Below are 20140 nucleotides of genomic sequence, written 5' to 3' on the forward strand. Positions count from 1 at the left end.
GGCTTATTGATCTCTATTGCATTGCTTTAGAATGGAAATCACATGTCTAAAACCGGAGCAGGGCAACTGGGTTAGGACGCGACCCGTTATCAATACCATACATTAACTACAGGGAGGTTAGTTTTAACCCTTTATCACCACAGAGCGACTGTGTATTAGAGACCAGTTACAGATGAAAGAGCTCTAGTCGTGCAGAGGTGACAGTAATTTAAAAGCCTCCCTCCATCCCACACCACTCCCAAAGTCTGACTGACAAGAAAATTACAGCGCAAAGATTTGTCCTGGATATCTCACCTTCCTGTCTCAATCTCACTGACCTAAAAAGAGCAGATTACAGATGTGATTTTAACAGAAGTTGAGCTGCCTTTGACAGTAAAAGAGATGTATTACCAATCCTCTTATCAGCTGTACGTATCAACTGCTCTCCACTTATCACCTTTACGGGTTTGGCTTCTGTCCAGGTTGTTGAAAAGACTAATTTGATGTAGGTTTATTGGACTAACACTCACCGCCACGTTAGCACCGAGCTACTTTACTGACACTGTGTTGGATATTTAAAAAAAAAAAATAGGGGGATAGAGAAAGAGAGATACAGCTCTGTCCTTCTATTTCTTCTTTCTGGCCCACTCATGTTTTATAAACAGTCATAGCCAGACTGACTCAGCACTGTCCATCCCCCCATAGCAGACAGATACACACACACACACACACACACACAACTACAAGGAACAATATGTACATGGACTGTTGATAGACTAACCTTGGATAGCAGGTAGCAAGTGCAGCAGCATAAGGCCTTGTTTTGGTTGGCTTTCACACGTGGCGGTGATGACACAACAAGGATAGGAGATTTTCTTATCTCTCCTAAAAACTGTTATCTTACATTTACATTTTATACTTGGCTCATACCTCAATTTCGTGACTGAGCTGTGTGCAGTAGTCAACATGACATAAGACAGTGGGTCAACAAACACAACCCATATAAATGTGTGGAGGGACAGAAATACTACATTCTCCTGTAAAGCTGCAACAATCTGCAACTATTTTGATAATTGATTAATCGTTTAGTCAATTTTTAAGCAAAATTCTCTGATTCCAGCTTGTTCAATGTGAAGATTTGCTGCTTTTCATTGTTTTTTTTTAAATCATTGTAAATGTGATATTTTTGGTTTCTGGACTGTTAATAAAACAAGACATTTGAAGCCATCATCTAGGATATAGTGAACATGTGATGGACAATTTTCAATATTTTCTGACATTGTATAGACAAAATGAATAATCAATTAATTGAAAAAAAACAATCAGCAGGTTTATGAAAATAATTGGCGATTGTTAATTAATTAGTTAATTGACAGAAAGATAATTGCCAACTATTTGATGATTAATCATTTAAGTCATTTTCCAGGCAAAAATATCAAATATTATCTTGTTCCAGCCTCTCAATTATAAGTATTTGATCCTTTTTTTGTATAATGTGAATATCTTAAGGTCTGGAAGTGTCAGTTGGACAAAACAGTTTTCACTATTTTCTAACATTTTACAGACCAAATAGTATTTTGATAATAAAAATAATCATTAGTTAAAGCCCTTCTCTCCAGTCACTTTGAGTAATTCAAATCAGTTTGTGTAAGATTGTCCTTCACAGCTTACAGAACAATTATAGATCTGTTTAATTCAATAATTGCAAGGTCATGTAGATCATAAACACAATCTTGTACAAATAAAGTGAAATATTTCCCAAAGCTGCCACCATTTATGTTGCATTTTTAAACAACCCTTGAGATGAGATTAAATCCAGCCACAAAATGGGAGATTACAACCATCTGTGTTATTCCTGACAACATACCACTGTCTGCTGTCACCGAGTGGACGACTGGTAATAAGTCTTATATGTATCTTATATATGAGTTTGTACAAGGTTGTTAAAACATCAGAACTTTAGATTCAGTGATCCAAGAATTTAAACTGGCCTGAGCAACACAAACAAGAAACTACCACCTTTAGTTCATTATATCATCATTAATAAAAAATAAATTAACAAGCTCTAAATATTGATTGTCCCCATCTGTAAGAGGGGCAGAAAAAAGCATGTTGGGGATTCTGGGTGAGAGTAACACCATCAGTCATGACTGAAGTGAGTTGACTTAGTGGTGAAACTGTAAACCAGGCTGTGGGTTGTCAGTCCCTCATCACTCACTGTGCAATTATCAACAAGGAAGTGGTGGTTGATGAAGTTGTGCTGCGTGCGTCTGTGTATTGTATAAAAATAGCTGACAGCTCACAAAAGGAAAATAACAAAAACAGAGGAAGGAAGAAAGAAGACGTAAAATAGAAATATGTACAAGGCCATATGCAAATTGTGTACCATGAGGTTAAAGGACAAATTATAACAGAAGATATTTTCTCATATCCAGCCATGTTTATAGTGTTTGTTTTATTTATAATGGCATTTAATGGAATTTTGTTTGCAGTGCACCTAGATATCTACTGATCATCATTATTACTAATGATTAATCTGTCAATTATTCTATTCAATTAATTGATTAATTGTTTAGTCTAAAAATGTTTTGTCCAACCAACAGTCCACATATAATTGTTAAGAAACAAGATCAAAGCTGGAAACCAGAGAATATTTGACATTTTTGCTTTATAAATGACTATTAGCATATAAATGATGACTATTAGAATGGTTGCCTATTTTCTAAAGATCGATCATTTGAAATTGATAAATAATTCCGGTGTAATCTGAAAAATCAGGACAAAAACAAACAAACAAATAAATACTTATAGAGGCAAGTGAGCAAATCCATTTTTTGTAATTTGGTTGAACCGACCCTTTAACTGAAGGATATGATGACTGCTCTGGATCACATTGTGTCTTCTTTCCCCCCTGAATCAAACCCCGAGTGCAGGTTTTATAGTATTGAGGTATAATGTGACACCATATTACACACTGTTACCATGGCAACCACTTACAAGGCTTCTACATACCTTCGTCGTTTTAAGCTTTAAGCTTTGTGCCTCACAAAGAACCGGGCCCTTCATTGATTATTAATTCAATTGCGACCTCCACAAATTTACCAACACAGTTCTTAAAACAGTTTTTATGTGCGGCAGGCATCAGTCATTCCTTACATTTTTATCTTTGTGTGAGTACTTATCAGTTTCTTGTTGAGAAAAAAAAAAAAAAGGAAATGACCACTATGAAAAAAAGACTATTTCTCCTGTCATCTGTAGGTTTAAAAATGTTGCCATGCACAATTTATTGTATGTAACATGTTCAATTCACTGTCTATTGATGAGGACTCTCCTTGTCTTCAGTTGACGGCAGGCAAATTCCAAGATATAAATGGCTGACCTACTGTACGGTATTTTCCACACAATCAGTGTAACCTTATATTGAAATGATAAAATAAGGAGAATAATAAAATCTAATTAAAATGACCAAAACATATGAAGTAAATGTGATACACTTTCTTCCATTTTGTAAGTCAAACACTCTGTTGTCACTTTGTCTCCATCTCTCTCTCACACATGCGCACACACACACACACTGACATGATGTACAATCTCACACTTTTTCCAAAATAACACCCACCCACACACCTCTGTAGTAAACAGACAAAAAGGATTGGAGACTTTTACTCATCGTGGCTTGAAAAAAGTAACAAAATCAAACCAGAGACCTCTCTAAAAAATGAACAATGACACAACATTCATAATGTGGGACTGAAAGGAGTGGTCAAGTGTGCGATGGCCTTTTAAGGCAAACAAATATTTTTACATTAATGAAGTGAGTTGTGTCGTTAGGAATTTGACAAATGGGGTGATGACGGGAATATTCAAAAATAGTCCCTCAGTCTTAATGTGTTTTATGTGTTGTCAGTGTGGCATGTTGTAGAATTTAACAAATGGATATAAACACACAGCTGACTGTGTATCAGTGTGCAGATAAATGTAGAGCAGCCAATACGACGATGTTAGCTGCTAATCATGACAGCTACAGAAAACAGATGGCGTTTATTTCTGTGTGTGCTAATGTAAGAGAATGTTCCGCTGGCCCTCAGCCCGTTACAAGTAGTCCACACATTAAGGAGGACCTGAAGACAGACGACATTCATGTTTGACATCTCTATGAGAACTTGAAGGATGAGGTCGAGTTTGGATGAGAATAACACGATGACTGTGGCCACTGGCAGGGAGGGCACCAGTGAAAGACATTTAGTGGCTGTGTGTGAATAGGTCTTAAATCTAGCATGTAATGTGTGAGGTAAACAGCTAAACTGAACAACAGAAGACTTGTTCCTGCGATTCAGGCACCAGAGGAAAACTGGACGATACAATGTCCTCTTCACAGCATCAGTTATTGTCTCTAAGACTGTAGGAGACAGTTTAACACTACAGAAAATATCTGTTTACTAACTCTGGTGTACTTTCGGTTTGGGAGACTTACTTTTCATCCTTTATTTTCTCTTTCTGGCATTTCTTTTCTTCAAGACTTGGATTGTCAGTATAATAAGAAAAAGCAACACACACAGAACCATTAATCTTAGATATCCTGATTGATGAGCAAACCCTTGAAGACTTGAGAATGACTGAAATCAGGGCTGGAGAAATCATATGGCTCAGTCTGCAATGCCACCTCAGCATAGACACACACACACACACACACACACACACACACACACACACACACACACAAAAAGGACCTTTCCGTGCTACAGTTGACCTAATTTACAGACAACATGAAGTGACACATGCAAAATTGAAAACATCACTGACTCGCTCTTTGTAATCCAGAGCATTTCATCTGTTTCAATCTTTTGGAATGAAAAAGACTAACTGGATTTGCTTTCCCATGTCTGGATTCTGCGGTATGTTGTGTCAGAGAAAAGGGTAAAGGATTAAGTGAAGCTGCTGTTAGGAATAGTTTGACCTCATCTGGCCTTTACTCCCCTTGCCTAGGCCATGTTATTTTGGCCAGTACATACACCAATAGGTAATGTTTATCATTACAATCACGAACAATTAGACACAAAATAAAAAAAATACTCAGTTTGTGAGAGTTTTGGTTTCTGGCAAATGAGGAAAAGACAACAGCTGGAGATACAGACTGCTGTGAAAGACGCTTTGTGTCGTTATATGCTGACAAGGTCTGGCCCAGTGAATCCCACGTTATGGCCTGGGTGAGACTGGGACAAAAAAATACTGCAGCCAAGGCACTAAGGACAAGTAAATTTATATGTAGAAGACTCAAACTGTTTCTTTAAAAAGACGGTTGTCAGTTAACACTAGTATGTTTTTGCCAATAGAGGAGAGTCTAAGATAAAAGCAGCCACTCCCTTTAATCAGCGACTATTCTATTCCTCCTAAACGCCCCCCCCCCCCCCAAAATGCTCTGCCTGCTCCTGGTCTCTTCAAACAAAGTGAACAACACTATAAACATCTGGACTACTCTTGACGACTCAGCCTGTCTTTTTACTTGTTATAAACCTAAAAGTTGTATGTTTGAGAAAAGACAGAGAGTCGGGTCAGTGTCTTACCATGTGGCTCTGCTGAGACTGGGTGGCGCCATACATAGTGATGCCATTGGTTGGTGGTGCCAGCTGCGGTGTGTCTGATTGGATAAAGCCCCGTCTGTCAATGAGACTACTCAAACAAAGAAACAAAGGAAAGAGAAAAGCATTGTTGGTAGCCATTCATTCACAAATATTACATAGCATTAGTGGAGTGCAAGTGACCTTGTGTGTCAGTGATACCACACTGTTAAAGAGAGACAAGTGGATGTGAACATTTGAATCTATACACTCATTCTTTAACTCACACACATTCACATGCACATAAAATCACAACTTGGTAATAAATCACTGATGTCCTGCAGTGGAGTGAATCATTATTTCTCTTCTATCACTATTGTTGCAGAGCTCTGACAACAACCTGCTAAACTCTTCACATGCATATGCACGTGTGTGTGTGTGTGTGTGTGGTCATGGGCCACATGGATGTGATAATGGCTGTTCATCAGCTAGATAAAGGTTAATCGGACACAGAAGAGTCTCTAACACCTCAGCTGGCTGTGTGTGTGTGCGTGCGTGTGTTAAACAGTGCCAGCAGGGTAATCATTTAACAGAAAGTGTGTTGACTGTGGGTTCCAGTGGGACTGAGCTGGATTTAGGTGGAAAAGCTCCGCTAGAATCACAGAGACAAACACTAGGAATCCACTGCAGCCGCTTGTGTTGCTGGTAATGAATACCGGAATGTCTGCAAATGCGGTTAGGAGGAAACGAGCACAAAAACATGTAGGCTGATGCATTAGAAAATGTGAGTCAAGCTCTCAGCAGGGAATGAAATGCAAGAGGCTTTTTGTCTGTGTGTGTTTGGATGTGTGAGAGACAGCATTGCCTGCATAGTCCAAGGCTGAAGTGAAACATTCCTCTCTCGCTGGTAGACCCAGCTGTGCAATGCCTGTGGCCGGCCACAAATACACAAAAACAAACATGCCCAGATGGCAGCCACCTGTGCACCGAGGACTCTCCTTTGCCACCTACCAGAGTCACTGTTGGTGAGTTTTGTGATGGTCAGAGCAGGGTGCGACCAAGAATGTTGCTAAAATCTTCCATCACTGTTCTTCTTTTACTTTAAGTGTGTGTGCATCTGTGGATATGTTTAGTAACTTGAAAATACACTGTATGCATTTGCTAAACTAGAGACTGTGTGTGTCTCTAACTTTCTGTTTGTACTTGATGGTTAAACGAGTGAAAAGCAAAAGTTAAAGGCTACGACTTCCAAAGGCTGAGAAACGTCCATGAAGTCTTGACAGCATCAGCATGAGTGTTCTATTTTTAAAGTGGGTACAGTGGTCAGTAAACAGAGGACAACACATTTCTAACCAAAAAGACACCATGATGGAAGAAAAGAAAAGCCAGTTTTAAGTCGGAGGAATCAAAGTTTCACAAATGAATAATGAGAATTGTTGGGAAAAACTGTGAAGTGAAAGAAGCTGGGAGGGAATGTGCAACGTTTACTGGTATTTACAGTCACATGGAAATGAGAACGTAGCTGTGACAGTTGGCCTGTATTTTTGTTAAATCACATGAACAGCAAAAGTGTGAAATCTAATAGTATCTAGCCAACTTTGATCTTGGATTTGGTTAAAATGGGCTTGAAATCCTTTCCGCTCTTGCAGTATCTCAGTAGCTATGTATAGAGAAAAGGCTGCAGGCATTTCAAAGCAGCTCCTCAGATCAAAAAGACTCTTGACTAACAGTTCTATTTTAACCCTTGGACAAAATGGAAAATTACAATGAGGGAAGAAAAAAAAAAACAACAAAAAAAAACAGGTGCTGTGACCTATTACAGTGAAGGTAAAAAATGACTGAATGTGCTTTCTCAGAGCAGCGAATTATCGGGCTTATACGTCATTATCGGGGCATCTGGGAATGCGTAAATCACCTCATGAATACACTCATGCTCACTGACAGACATCATACCTCGGTGGCAGCGGTCCACACAGCGCTGCACAGCAGTTGGTGAATATATTGCCATGGCTGTAGGGGTTATAATTGTCCTTCCCTCTTTTAGAAGACCACGAACCTTTTATCTGGAGAAGACCATACAACATCATCAGTCACAGCTTCAGTAGGAAAATAAGTATCTAAAGTTTCACTACGAGACAAATCAAGATTCTGGTGACACAGAGATTGTGTTTGTGTATTGTGTCTAGTCTAGAGCTAAAAATGTTCCTAGCCCATACAGGAAGCCAACTTGCGACCATGGTGTTAATAGCACCACTCTCTAACCAACTGAGCTTACCGGCGTCACTGACACCCTGCTCTCGTCAGTTTCAGTGATGTAAAAGGAGTTCAAAGCTAGAGCTGTGAGCACATGAGTGGGCAGTCCTTCCTTTTAGTATCTCTATCAATATAATTGCTAAAACCCACATTAAAAAGGTGTTGAAAAGTTGCAAACTAAAAAATAACATAAAAACAAGAAATTGCAAAAAGTAAATACTTGAATTAAAAGCCTTGTGACTATTTGTAAACCCCACAAAATAGCTGAAAGATCTGTCAAATGATTTTTATATGAATGTGCCAGAAGATAATGTATACTTTCAAATCATTTAGCTATTTTAAATCAATCAACTGCAAAAATATTTCATGTTTATATGACACAATACCTGTTGAAAAATCACGCAATTATGAGAATGAGAATTAAATATACATTTCAAATGATTAAGTATGAACAATACAAAAATATAGTTGGTGTATAGCAGATAAGAAAACCTTACTAAACTTAGTCAGGTCACTTGTCATGTATGTGTCAGTCTGTCTGGCATATCGATGTCTATCTGACATTCATACTCACATCTTCGTTGGTGGTCTGGTTGGAGCTGATCAGGTAAGTATGGAAGCCTGAGAGGCCCACTATAGACCAGACAGAGAAGAAACACACCACCACTTCCAGCACGGTGACACAATGAAGTCAAGGAATAAGTGACTCCCACAGTTTCTATTTCATCTATCCTTTCATTCAGTGAAACAGACAGCAATGTGAAAGCTCATGCAGAAACAGAAAACACACACATCACAGACCCACAAAGAGCCAGCTTGGACACAAAATGGTATGAGCTGTAACAGCTAGCATATTGACCTATAGCCTGGGGACTTCTGTCCTCTTGCCAATAGTTCCTCGTTACCAGTTCATTTGGCTGGGACTGCAGAACACTGCTCACTTTCTCTGCTCTACATAAAGCACTGAGATCACAAATAATAAGATGAATGCTTCTGCCTTCATAAAAATGAACTACAGTAACCCCTAACTAAACCCATGGATACTGTCTTCAGAAGAATATGTAACTCCTCAGATAAGCCATAAAGCACAATAAAACCACTACAAACTCATTGTTTAGCAACACAGAGAAGTCCCTGTGGGCATTTTAACAAATAAAGAAATGACTAGTCAGCATAATATTACATGATCTGTACAAACACCATACATCAGTGGAAAAATAAACTGAATACCCTCACTCTTCCCCTTTCTCTCTCTTCATCTACTTCTTCTCTTCCCAGTGTCTCCCTTCTTCGCAAGGACAAAACATGTCACCATTCACTAAGGACAAAGGACTGCTACGATACTATCGACTGCAGTTCCCCTTTACTAAAGTCCTGTAGGACAGAGGCCGTTATCAGCTATGCTTGGCACATATTTCTCTGCCAGAATAACATTTATTGCACTCAGCCATAGAGAGAGAGAGAGAGAGAGAGAGAGAGAGAGAGAGAGAGAGAGAGAGAGAGAGAGAGAGAGAGAAAGAGAGAGAGACAGAGAGAGAGACAGAGAGAAAGAGAGAGAGACAGAGAGAGAGAGACAGAGAGAGAGAGAGAGAGAGAGAGAAAGAGAGAGAGACAGAGAGAGAGAGAGAGAGAGAGAGAGAGAGAGAGAGAGAGAGAGAGAGAGAGAGACAGAGAGAGAGACAGAGAGAGAGAGAGAGAGACAGAGAGAAAGAGAGAGAGAGAGAGAGACAGAGAGAGAGAGAGAGAGACAGTGTCATAGTCCTGTGCTCTCCACTTTACTTGTGACTCAGAAATACTGTTGGGTATCATTTAGATTAGATCAATACTGATTACGCACCTGCTTATTGATTCCTGCTGTTATTGGATTGTGATTTTGATTCTTGTTGTATTATGTAAGTGACAGACCCCAAATATGCAGAGAGCACAAAACACCTTTATTTTCAGTAGTTTTAGGCTGCCATAAATATTCAAAAAATGTTTTGGGATTCTTTTTGTTAAAAGGTCAAAAACATTTCAGAACCAATAGGTCTGTTGGGGGAAAAGACATTAAATTTAAATTATGATGTGAGGTGACTGCTTCCTACCTTTACTGGCTGGATTTACAGCTAAAATCTGAGTTCAAATGGCGTGCAACCAAAACTTTACTGCGATGACAAATTATAACAGTTTGCCTGGTGTGGATTTACCGCAGGCCACATGATTTTCAATGATGTTGTGTTGAGACAATAAGCTGACTTAAAGAGTATTTGTAACAGCTGTGGCTTAAGACATCTCGCACATGCACGCACTCCTATCCAATCTCATTCACACAACATCTCTGAAGAGGGAGGGGGGGAGTGTCAGAGCCAGATGAAATCAAAGAAAGAGTGAATCAATCGACAGAGACGGAGAGAGGATCTGCCTTTGCGTGCTACGTTAGCCCGATGGAACAGGACTAATCAGATGTGCACTAGTCATGCAAGTACTGTAACTCTGCAGAAAATGGCAAGTGCAATGAATGGAAATGGTTTGCAAAGGCATGTCATGCGAACGAATTCTGGCCTACAGAATGACCTATGTGCACCATCACTGGGCAAGTTAGTCTGTGTGAAGTTGAGAGTGAAACATTGCAATCAAGGCAAAGCAGGGTGACAGAAAAATTATGGACACAGAATTATGTAAAGAAAAAACACGGACAATAAGCAGCAACAATCAGACAATCACACTTAAAAAAGAGTCTACAGTAAATACCAAACGTCAGATTTAGGTGAAAGGATATCTGGCAGGACTATCTTTAAGTGCGTTGAGGAACCCATTTTGATGGGAGCCTGTGGAAAAAGAAAGGCAGGGTTTCCACTAGAGCAACTGTGCAGTTGTGTTCACCATGGCATACATACTATCTCACAAAATAGTGCATAAAAGCATTAAAAAAAACTTTGAGTGTAGAAGCTTGTATCAAACATTGGGTACTACACACTCTGGAGCCATTACCTGCTGCAGACACTTTCTTACTTAAAGTTTAAGTGTCAAAACAAGACAAAGTGAGCTAGGCAGAGGGTGCCCACTTAAATTGACATTCCAATTTAACTTCTATCTGTGATGAGTAGGAGGACGGAGCCAGGGGAAAGACCAAAAAATAAATGTTGGCCAGCTTTGCGATTGTAGGAGACATCTCTGTGGCTCCAATCAGCCAGATTGATCACATTTGTTTTAATTACAGCTGTGCAAAATCAGATGGATTCAGAGTGCAGAGTTTTAAAAATGAATGTTCAACAGAATAAATGAAATGTGCTATGAGATAGAAAAGGTGAGATTTAAGAACTTGAAGTTAGCACTGTAATCACCTTTTGATTTGAAGCACTGGAAATGTCAAGCAGGTTTTACCACAATCAGTAACTAATGTTCTTTAATTTGTTCTGCTCCTCGCTGAGAGAACAAACTTTAAATCAAAGAATTCAAATTGATGTGATGTCTTTTTACCACATCTGACAGCGTTCAGACTCAATAAAAGCAACGCTGCATAGTTTAAATCAAAAACAGGACAGGAAAGGTTCAAAACAGATAAGCATTAATTATCACTACAGTCTTACAGCAGGTAATCTGAGCCCATGTTTCTTTCCCGGTGCAACATTGATACACTGACTGTCATTTATGCACACAAATAGACACACACATGCACTGCTGGGGTGCCCAACAATCCACTGCCTGCTCCCAGCTGGAAAGATGGTAACAAGCCAGAACGCTGCAGTTTTCACAACGCCCACTTACAACCTGCTGGCTCGAAACACACCAAGAACACAGCCAGGAGAGGGTGTGTCTATTTATGTGTGTGTGTGTGTGTGTGTGTGTGTGTGTGTGTGTGTGTGTGTCATGCATGAGAGCACATGTCCTTTTCCCCCCGCCTCCCCTCAGCTACTTACTTAAAATGATGTGTGTGATGACAAAGGCGAAGATGAAGATGGTGAGGAAGGAGAGCGAGAGGATGAACATGTAGAAGAAACGGTAGTTCCTCCTTCCCACGCAGTTCCCCACCCATGGACAGTGGTGGTCAAAACGCTCTGCATGGACAGGGAGAGACAGACGGAGGGAGAGTAAGATAATTTTAGATACAAGGACGCACAGTTACGAGTCTTTCCTTTCATCTCACTACACTGCTCCCACAGCAGGTCATGTACATGTGCTCTAGTGGAAATCCCATCAGAAAGATTATGTAGTAGAGCTGCAATGATTAGTTGATTAATCAACTTATTGTCCTTTTTTAAGCTAAAATGCAAAACATTTGATGGTTCCAGGTTCTTAAATGTGAGAATTAGCTGATTTTCCTGGTCTTAAATTATAGTTAACTGAATCTTTTTGGGTTTTGGACTGTATGTCCAACTAAACAAAATTTGAAGACATCACCTTGTGCTCTAGGATATTGTGATAGATATTTTTAACTGTTTTCTTATGTTTTATAGACCAACCGATCAATTGAAAAAATGATCTGCAGCTTAATTGGTTATAAAAATAGTCATTAGTTGCAGCCCTAGTATGTAGTACTTAAAAGACATCAAGGTTTTCTTGATGTCCAATTAAGGAAATCAGGTTTCTCATTTATATCAAATAACCAGGTTACTTCAGTGCATGTAAACACACAGTGCAAGTCCAGATCTGTGGGAAATTAGGGGAGAAGTGAATTGTCCCTCTGGGTCTTGGCATAATATACACATTTTTCACATAGTGCAAACTGGCTATTTATAACAACTAGCTAATAAAAGTTACTGGCTGGCCAACATGACTGTGTATGGCTGAAAAGCTCTCAGTGTCACTGTGGGACTGTGTGGGGTTGCAAGGGTCAAACAAATACTGGGTCAACAGATGAAGTGCCTCCAGTGAGAACACAATTTGAGAATGTTTGAGGAATTGTAAATGAAGACAAACAGGAGGTGTTGAAGTAAAAAAATAAGTGCTGTCCAGACTGCCGTGGGCTATCCACAGAGATCATGCAGCTGAGAACGACTGGGGTTTTCCAATATTTTAACACTGACAAGAGCCTGTCAGCTACCTTGGTGCAGAGTGTGCAACTTTGTGGAAGTGAACAAAGCATCATTGTGTAGCACAGAGGAGTGAATAAGTGAATAATTGTGTCTGGAAATGTCTGGAATTCAGAAATACTTGTGCTGCAATGTATTCACAGCACTAAATATGTATCTGAACGCAGTGTTCAGCTACTTGACAAATATATGGGAAATGCTTTCAGATTCAAATTAGTGAGTGAACACTTATCATTTCACTGATTGCTCCAAGAGTGGAGGGCTTATTGTTAGTGTGGTTATTTAGTCAGCCCTTCCTCCACAGTCCTATCTGTGAGTGTGGGCTTCTAGCTGTGCACAGTGGCAGTTACTTAACTAATTAATCAGAGCCATTATTTGTTTAGTGAGGTGAAATGACCTGCTTTTGTCTTCATTAATCAATGCCTGGTTGACATGTGTCTGGGTAACGCAGCCTCTAGTCAGAGGATGAAAGGGGACAGCTACTACTGGTCAAATATGATTATCGCCACAGCCTGGTCAACGGTCACTAATATTTAGTGATCAGCAATGCTAGGAGAGGACAATAGAGACTTGGGACTTGAGGATGTGTTTTTCCACTATACCTCGAGTTATATTGATATTGAACAACTATAAGGGTTAAGTTGGCAGCTGACTGCTCAGTAGTATCTTCCCTCTGACAGTGATTTTAAAATTAAGCCAAAAGCTTGAAACAGCAACTCTCAACAGTTTTATCTGATATACTCTTATTTATGTGCCAGTCTTCTTTTGATGTATTTTATTGTCTGATTATACAACATCATATACCCAAGAGCATCATCAAAGCTTCATCTGATGTCCTCTAATTAAGCACAGAAAAAAAATAATTATGACGGACCTAAGACCCCTCTAAAAATCACAACACTCTGCCCACACATAAATAAGCACCAATATTTATGATGCTGGTGTCTCAATAAAACTGGAATTTAAACATAAACAGACAGATTATCTTAGCCCACTGTATACACACTGTAAAAAGAAAAAAAATAGGAAGGGGACTGCAGCAGGACTGCAAGGAAAGGGAAGCGTTGAGCGTGTGTGTGTGTGTGTGTGTGTATAATAATTCTGTGCTCTTATAAGCCTCTCCCATCACTCCCAGGTGGATAACCCTCTTAAAAAGAAGTGACTGCCATATTCCTATCCTCCACATCCACCAGGGAGGCCCTATCCATTCTGGCTGCTAGCTTATTTAAGAGCTTGTTAGTTCCCTGGCATTTACAGCGCCAGAGGTAGAGAGAGAGAGAGAGAGAGAGAAACAGAGGAAGCACTCATACAGTAGCACCTTTTCACTGCCAATGTGATCCCCAGTTTCCAGTTTAAGAGCAAGTGTCAGTCCAAACAGTTACTAATACTGATCTCTGAAGACTTAGAAACCATGCCTAGTAACTGAACAAACACACACATCTAAAACATGGTGTTTGAAACAAAACGATGTTTGAAAAAGACCGGTTCTCTGGTGTGATTCATATAGTTTATCTCTGAATCTTCACAATGATACCCTGGAATGACTTCGACTCCAGATTTCACTGTAGGGACTGAAACCATGTTGGAGCGTGCTGGATAGTAGTTCTTATTAAAGAGACATGAGTTACAACTCACACTCATCACTCCCACCCACCTGCAGTATGGATAGTCAAACTGTGTTTCTCATTCTTCAATTCCTCCCATCTGCTTGAGTATACACTCACACCTATGATCCAAACATATTTTTAAACCTCACACTAAAGGATTTGGATTTATTAGATCACAACACTTCACTGTGTTCATGTTTGGAATGAAAATGTCTGCCAAGCATCTCCTTCAGTTGTACTGGTTTAACTCTTGATCACTTTATCCTGTCATCTCTACACATAACTATATGCATTGAGGCAGGGTATTTTCATCACAAAATGAGCCTGACCAGTTTCATATCGGAATTTGTCCATTCACTTAAAATTTGTATCGACATGCATGGCCTGTTTATGAGACTGACTGCTCTCCCATCATTCTGTTGCTCTGCCAGCCTGTCTTTCTTTCTGCCAGTGTGCATCTGCTGCATCTGATTACCACCTCCGCATCTTTCTTCCCTGTGTTTACTACTTCCTCATCTTTGTCTCCCAGGTTTTCTGTCAGATCCACTTCTGATTATGAAATGGTCACTGAAAGAAAGAGCTGCCTTTGATGGTGACAAAAGCCCCGATGAGAGAGACTCAGACACATTCGTCTCTGTTTATCTCTCTCTGTGTCTTTTAGTAACTGTCTGTCGCCGCTCTTCATTGTGTTTCCTGAGACAGAGTATGTGGTTGTGAGAAAAAACCTCAACCATTAAACTGCTGCTCATTTTGGTCTTTCTGTCTTTTCCATTGTAACTCCTCTCTCAGTCTCCTCTGTATGAGTGAATTCCTCCAGCGTATGTACTGTATATTCTCTGTAGGTTTGCATCACAAACTAAATATTTAGCTTGGCTTGTGTTCTCAAATATAAATGTATTTTTTATATAAAAAACAGATGAAACATGAATTATGTGACAGCATGTGTGTTTGTATATTTTGTGTCAGAAGCAGAAGTTTACCTGTTTATTGACATCTTATTGAAATACATGTGAACAGAAAGGATAGAGGATGGTCTGGACTGTTTGTGATTATTATACTAATGTATCAAAATAAATGTGGTAAAAAATTAAGAATACAAAGTACTGACAGACACTATAAGCCAAATAGAACCCAAATTTCATCTACGTAAACTCACACCCAGAGAATCTTTCACTCACCCACACAGTTGTCACAGAGGCTGCAGTGTGAGGCACGTGGTGGTCTGAAGATTTTGCAGGTGAAGCAGTACTTCAGCTTGACTGTTTGGCCGTTGATGACCACCTCCTTGGTCCTTGGAGGAGGCCTGTAGCCTGTACTGCCATTAGCCACATCTTGGGGAAAGGAGAGAAGAGAGAAAAAAAGAGATGTATACTGTAAGACTTAAATACCTTGGCCTTTACTTTCTGGGCTACACATTGGCACTAATGGACTCCCAAGTGCAGTACTATTGTGTTGTGTGCAGCATTGATGATGTGGGAGAATTATAAATATTCTACCTATGACGGAAACTTTCAAGTGCACAAAAATACTACCTCTTTATAAGGAGAAGATCTGGATTGAACGTAAAGACTGCAAGTAAAATGCAACATAGCAGTGAAACAAGAAAAATACCACTTAATTACAAGTATTATACAGATGTAATATATGAAAGGTTAAAGTTCGATTCAAAGTTAAACACTGGTCAACTCAACATAACCTACTAAATACTTCAGATTATTATACAGGGATAGAAATACTGCAAAACCAAAGCATTTTGTAAACAACACAACAACTGATCCAATAGACTTTTTTTGCCTACTAAACATTTAGTCTTTATATTTTTTTTTTATGAAGTGTAGCATTACTCTGTTTCTATAACAACCTGTACTTTACATACTGGTTAATGCAGCCCAAACAGCAGACGCAGTAGGCTACACATGAAGGCTACAAGGTTACTAATGGCTGGAAAATTTACATTTACATTAGAAAATGGAAATTGTAAAATTCAGCCACTTTAAAAGGGTGTAAATGACACATTTCTTCATTTGTGAGTTGAAACTGGACCCATATTTTACTGTGTAGGAGCAGTACTGTCAGATTTTCTGATTTTTTAATGAGACCTTGGAAAATCTTCACTAACCTGAAATAATGTTCAAGACATCATGGAACATGGACAACCTACACAGCTCATTATTTTTAAATTACCCCACCATTTTAGCTCTTTGAGCACTTTCTATACAGAGCCTGATGCCGTGAGTCAAATTTGCTACCCAGAACAAAGCATCTGTCCTGCTGTTAACCGATTTACACTGTCACCCTCAAACTAGGGGCCCCATACTTTTCTACATAACACACATCATTATGTATTCAGTGACTAAAATTGCAACGTAGTTCAAATAATATGAACATCAGTCTGAAATTCAACATACACTTAACACCATGATCCTCAGACTATAATACAAAAAATGAAAATGGTGGCAAACTGCTCTGAAGGGATTTTGGTGGAGTAAGACAGCAGTGATGACAGGCTAAACGGTAAGGATGAGAGCGATGATAGTGATTTTCAAGCCATAAAAGGTAGAGCCCGCATCCCATTATTACTCAGCTCGCTTCAAGCACTCTCACGCACCCTGAGAGCAGGAGATAGCGTGTGTAGGAAGATCATTTACACAGGAGCCCGTAGCATTGCTAACGTGGTATGTGAATGTATATCAGTCTGGGGGGGGGGGGATATCTAGGGAGCGAGAGGCTTGTGTGGGTGTTTGACATTTCTAAAGAAGAGCAGAGGAAATGCAGCAAGTGAGTTCTGTTCTATTGAATTCGTCTCTATTGCGATCAATGCCTACAGAGCGCTCTTCTCTCTCCTCCATACTCCCTCTGCTCCTCTGCCCTCTCAGCAGACTCCACTGAGGGAGACAACAAATGAGGGGAGTGTGTGAACAATTCGTAGCACATTTCAGCTACCAGTGTAACCCCATACAGTGGTTTTGGTATTAATAGCGCAGTCAAAGTTACAGTAATATTAGCTACTGTCAGGGGAAATAAAGGGACCTTCTGAAGTATTAAAGGAAACATCTTTGAAGCATTTTGGAAGATCTCTTACATAACACTGGTAACAATACATAATGCTGTGTTTACAACATATCGTGCAGACTGTACTTAGAGGCCAGTGAGTTGGAAAAATCGTTCATGTCAGCCTCCTAGTTGTACTTCCAAAATGGAGATGTTAGGAATTTTTAACAGCTGCAATATTTCCTGCCGCCTCTGCCAGTTATATCTAAATAAAAAGTAGTATTAACATTAATATAATCCTTTCAGCTCATTAAAAGCAGCTATACATGGTTTTGTTTGTATCTGGCTTCACTTGTTAATGAACATTGATTGTGACACAATAAAATTGACTAACTTAATTTCCATCTATTATGTTGTGAGTATAAGGCTAACAACAGGAGTGACTATCTTGGAATTAACGTGTTAATGTTTCCACGTCAGAATAATGGGAGGTTTTACCATTCTTTCCAATTTGCTGACATGGCATAAATGCAGCATAAGCCATGTGTTGCCTTATGCTGCAGGCTGAAGGCAGATATTTGGCAGCAAAGAGATCATCTCAGTGAGATGGTAGTCGACCATAAGTACTTGCATGCTGGCCAAACGAGCCTCAAAACATTCTTCACAAAATATGTTTAATTGTAATGATACAGGAGAATCACCCCTGCTTTCCTTACTGTAGAATAAAATACTGCCAAAATTGTAGAAAAAACCCCCCAAAATGAAGTAGAATGGCTAAAGAAACACTCGTACCATATAATGCAACACACTAAACACTTTGCAAATTTGATAATGTTCCATTTTGACCACTCCCAGGTGGACTAAAATAATATCAATACAACAATATACAATATAATTAAGTGTATGTATGTAATATTATTGGACAGAAACATTACAAGGTCAACAACAATTAAACATTATAATATTCTCAAAGGTAAAAGTATTAATTTGCATTATATTAAACATTTTTTGTGGTTAATGTCCAATTCCTGTAAATCCATGAAGCATGAAGTCCACACTTGGACAAAGATCATGTCTCATATAAGGATTATTAACTTTTTCCACCCACTAATATTCTAAGTGAAAACAGAATCAAAACCAATGCAAACATAAAGTAGCAACTTTTAAAGAGCAGTGTAAGTTTTCACAGGTTTAGATTTTATTTTTTAACTAGTATAGAGAGTGCTCTACAGTCTCTACCCGTCTCAAAGAGAACAGAAATTGGTGGTATGAAATTTGCTGGTCCATCAGGAATGTATTCTATGTACAAAAACAACAGTCTACTTTTAGCCCAACCTTAAATGCCTGACTAAACACCTGTATTTTCATACACTGTCCTGTAAGTCAACTTTGGTCACACCTTAAGTACACTTAACCAGCCCATCAACATTCCCTACAATTGTTCACAAACACCTGCAGTAAAATAATGTGTAAGCAGGGATATTAAGGTAGATAAACAAAACCATGTGTACACCTTTACATCAGTGTCTAGTGGGAGATCCCTCAGGGAGACAGGACAGACCTAAGAGCTTGATGCTAGAAAATAAGGCCAGGTAGACTGGAAAGTGATGTAACAGAACACACACACACACACACACACACACACACACACACACACACACACACACACACACACACACACACACACACACACACACACACACAATAGACTCAGCACCCACTCACACCCTCATACATAAAGCTAAATGAGGGTTCAATGTCAGCCAAACTTTGCTAGGTGTTGCCTGGTGGGGTATAAAGGGAAGCTAATTGCTATCCTGCTGTGTATGTGAAGGAGAGATAACTGGAGTTTTTTCCTTCACAGATGGAAAAGCATACAAGAATACAATGATGATGGCTGACATAAAGTCGTATTGATTTTAACCTGATCAAAACCAGAGAGGGATGAGCATATTCTGTTCAGTCGAGTAACGGTTTCAAGGTCTTGCTTCACAACAGCTGACTAAATAACAAAATAACAGTTTCAGTTTGAACAAACAAAACACTATAAGGTGTGAATATGAATCACAAAAAGAAATATGATCTTACACCTTTAGTCTGAGGTAAATGAACTATTTCAAACAATTTTTCCCCAATGACGAATACTGATAAAATGATGAGCTCTTTCTAAACATGAAAAGACTATGTTTGACAGCACATAGGTATAGCAGCATAAAGTTGTGTTAAAGAGAAAGTTTTTACAAACCATTTAGATGGTCATATGCCCATGTGACGTCTCTCAAAAAGCCACAGTGGAAAGTTAAAGGTGAGTTATTTTGTGCTGTGAAAGATATTTTCAAGGGACAGGCTCTCACTATGTGAAGCCTCATACGTTGCTGATGTATGCACAAAAGCTGTAAGGTGTGTTTCTAACGTCATATTCTCATCAATGGCACATCAAAACAATGACACTAAACTGCCAAATTCAAAGTCTAGCATCGTAGAACAGTCCTTTGAGAGTAAATAAGAAAATGCAATCAAAAACATCACATTTTTACCATTTATACATGATTTCAATGCTTTTATTCACTTATTAAATATAACGGATAATATGGCCACAATATACTGAGGTGTTTCAGCAGGTGCTTTTAAACAACAGACAGAGAACAAGAGAGAAGGTGAGAGATATGAAGAGAAGTGCAACAGTCATAAGAAATCTCCAGACTTGCAGAGATGCTTTTACAGATGGATCAGGCAGAAA

General features: G+C 39.1%; 1 protein-coding gene across 10 annotated transcripts in view; it reads right to left on the reverse strand.

The window, feature by feature from the left end:
* Positions 1-20140, reverse strand: part of LOC121913962 (palmitoyltransferase ZDHHC14-like) — a 48282-nt gene that overhangs the window by 1549 nt on the left and 26593 nt on the right. For 9 of the 10 annotated variants that reach the window (XM_042436823.1, XM_042436822.1, XM_042436821.1 and 6 more), the window contains exons 4-9: positions 15588-15740; positions 11690-11827; positions 10549-10597; positions 8365-8467; positions 7491-7600; positions 5544-5649 (exon numbers count right to left, since the gene is read on the reverse strand). In XM_042436823.1, coding sequence (XP_042292757.1) covers positions 5544-5649; positions 7491-7600; positions 8365-8467; positions 10549-10597; positions 11690-11827; positions 15588-15740 — 659 coding nt within the window. Of the gene's footprint in view, positions 1-294; positions 318-5543; positions 5650-7490; positions 7601-8364; positions 8468-10548; positions 10598-11689; positions 11828-15587; positions 15741-20140 lie in introns of all 10 variants that reach the window. The other variant, XM_042436831.1, reaches the window with a different exon arrangement.

The sequence above is a fragment of the Thunnus maccoyii genome, chromosome 16, assembly GCF_910596095.1.
Source record: "Thunnus maccoyii chromosome 16, fThuMac1.1, whole genome shotgun sequence".
Lineage (NCBI taxonomy): Eukaryota > Metazoa > Chordata > Actinopteri > Scombriformes > Scombridae > Thunnus > Thunnus maccoyii.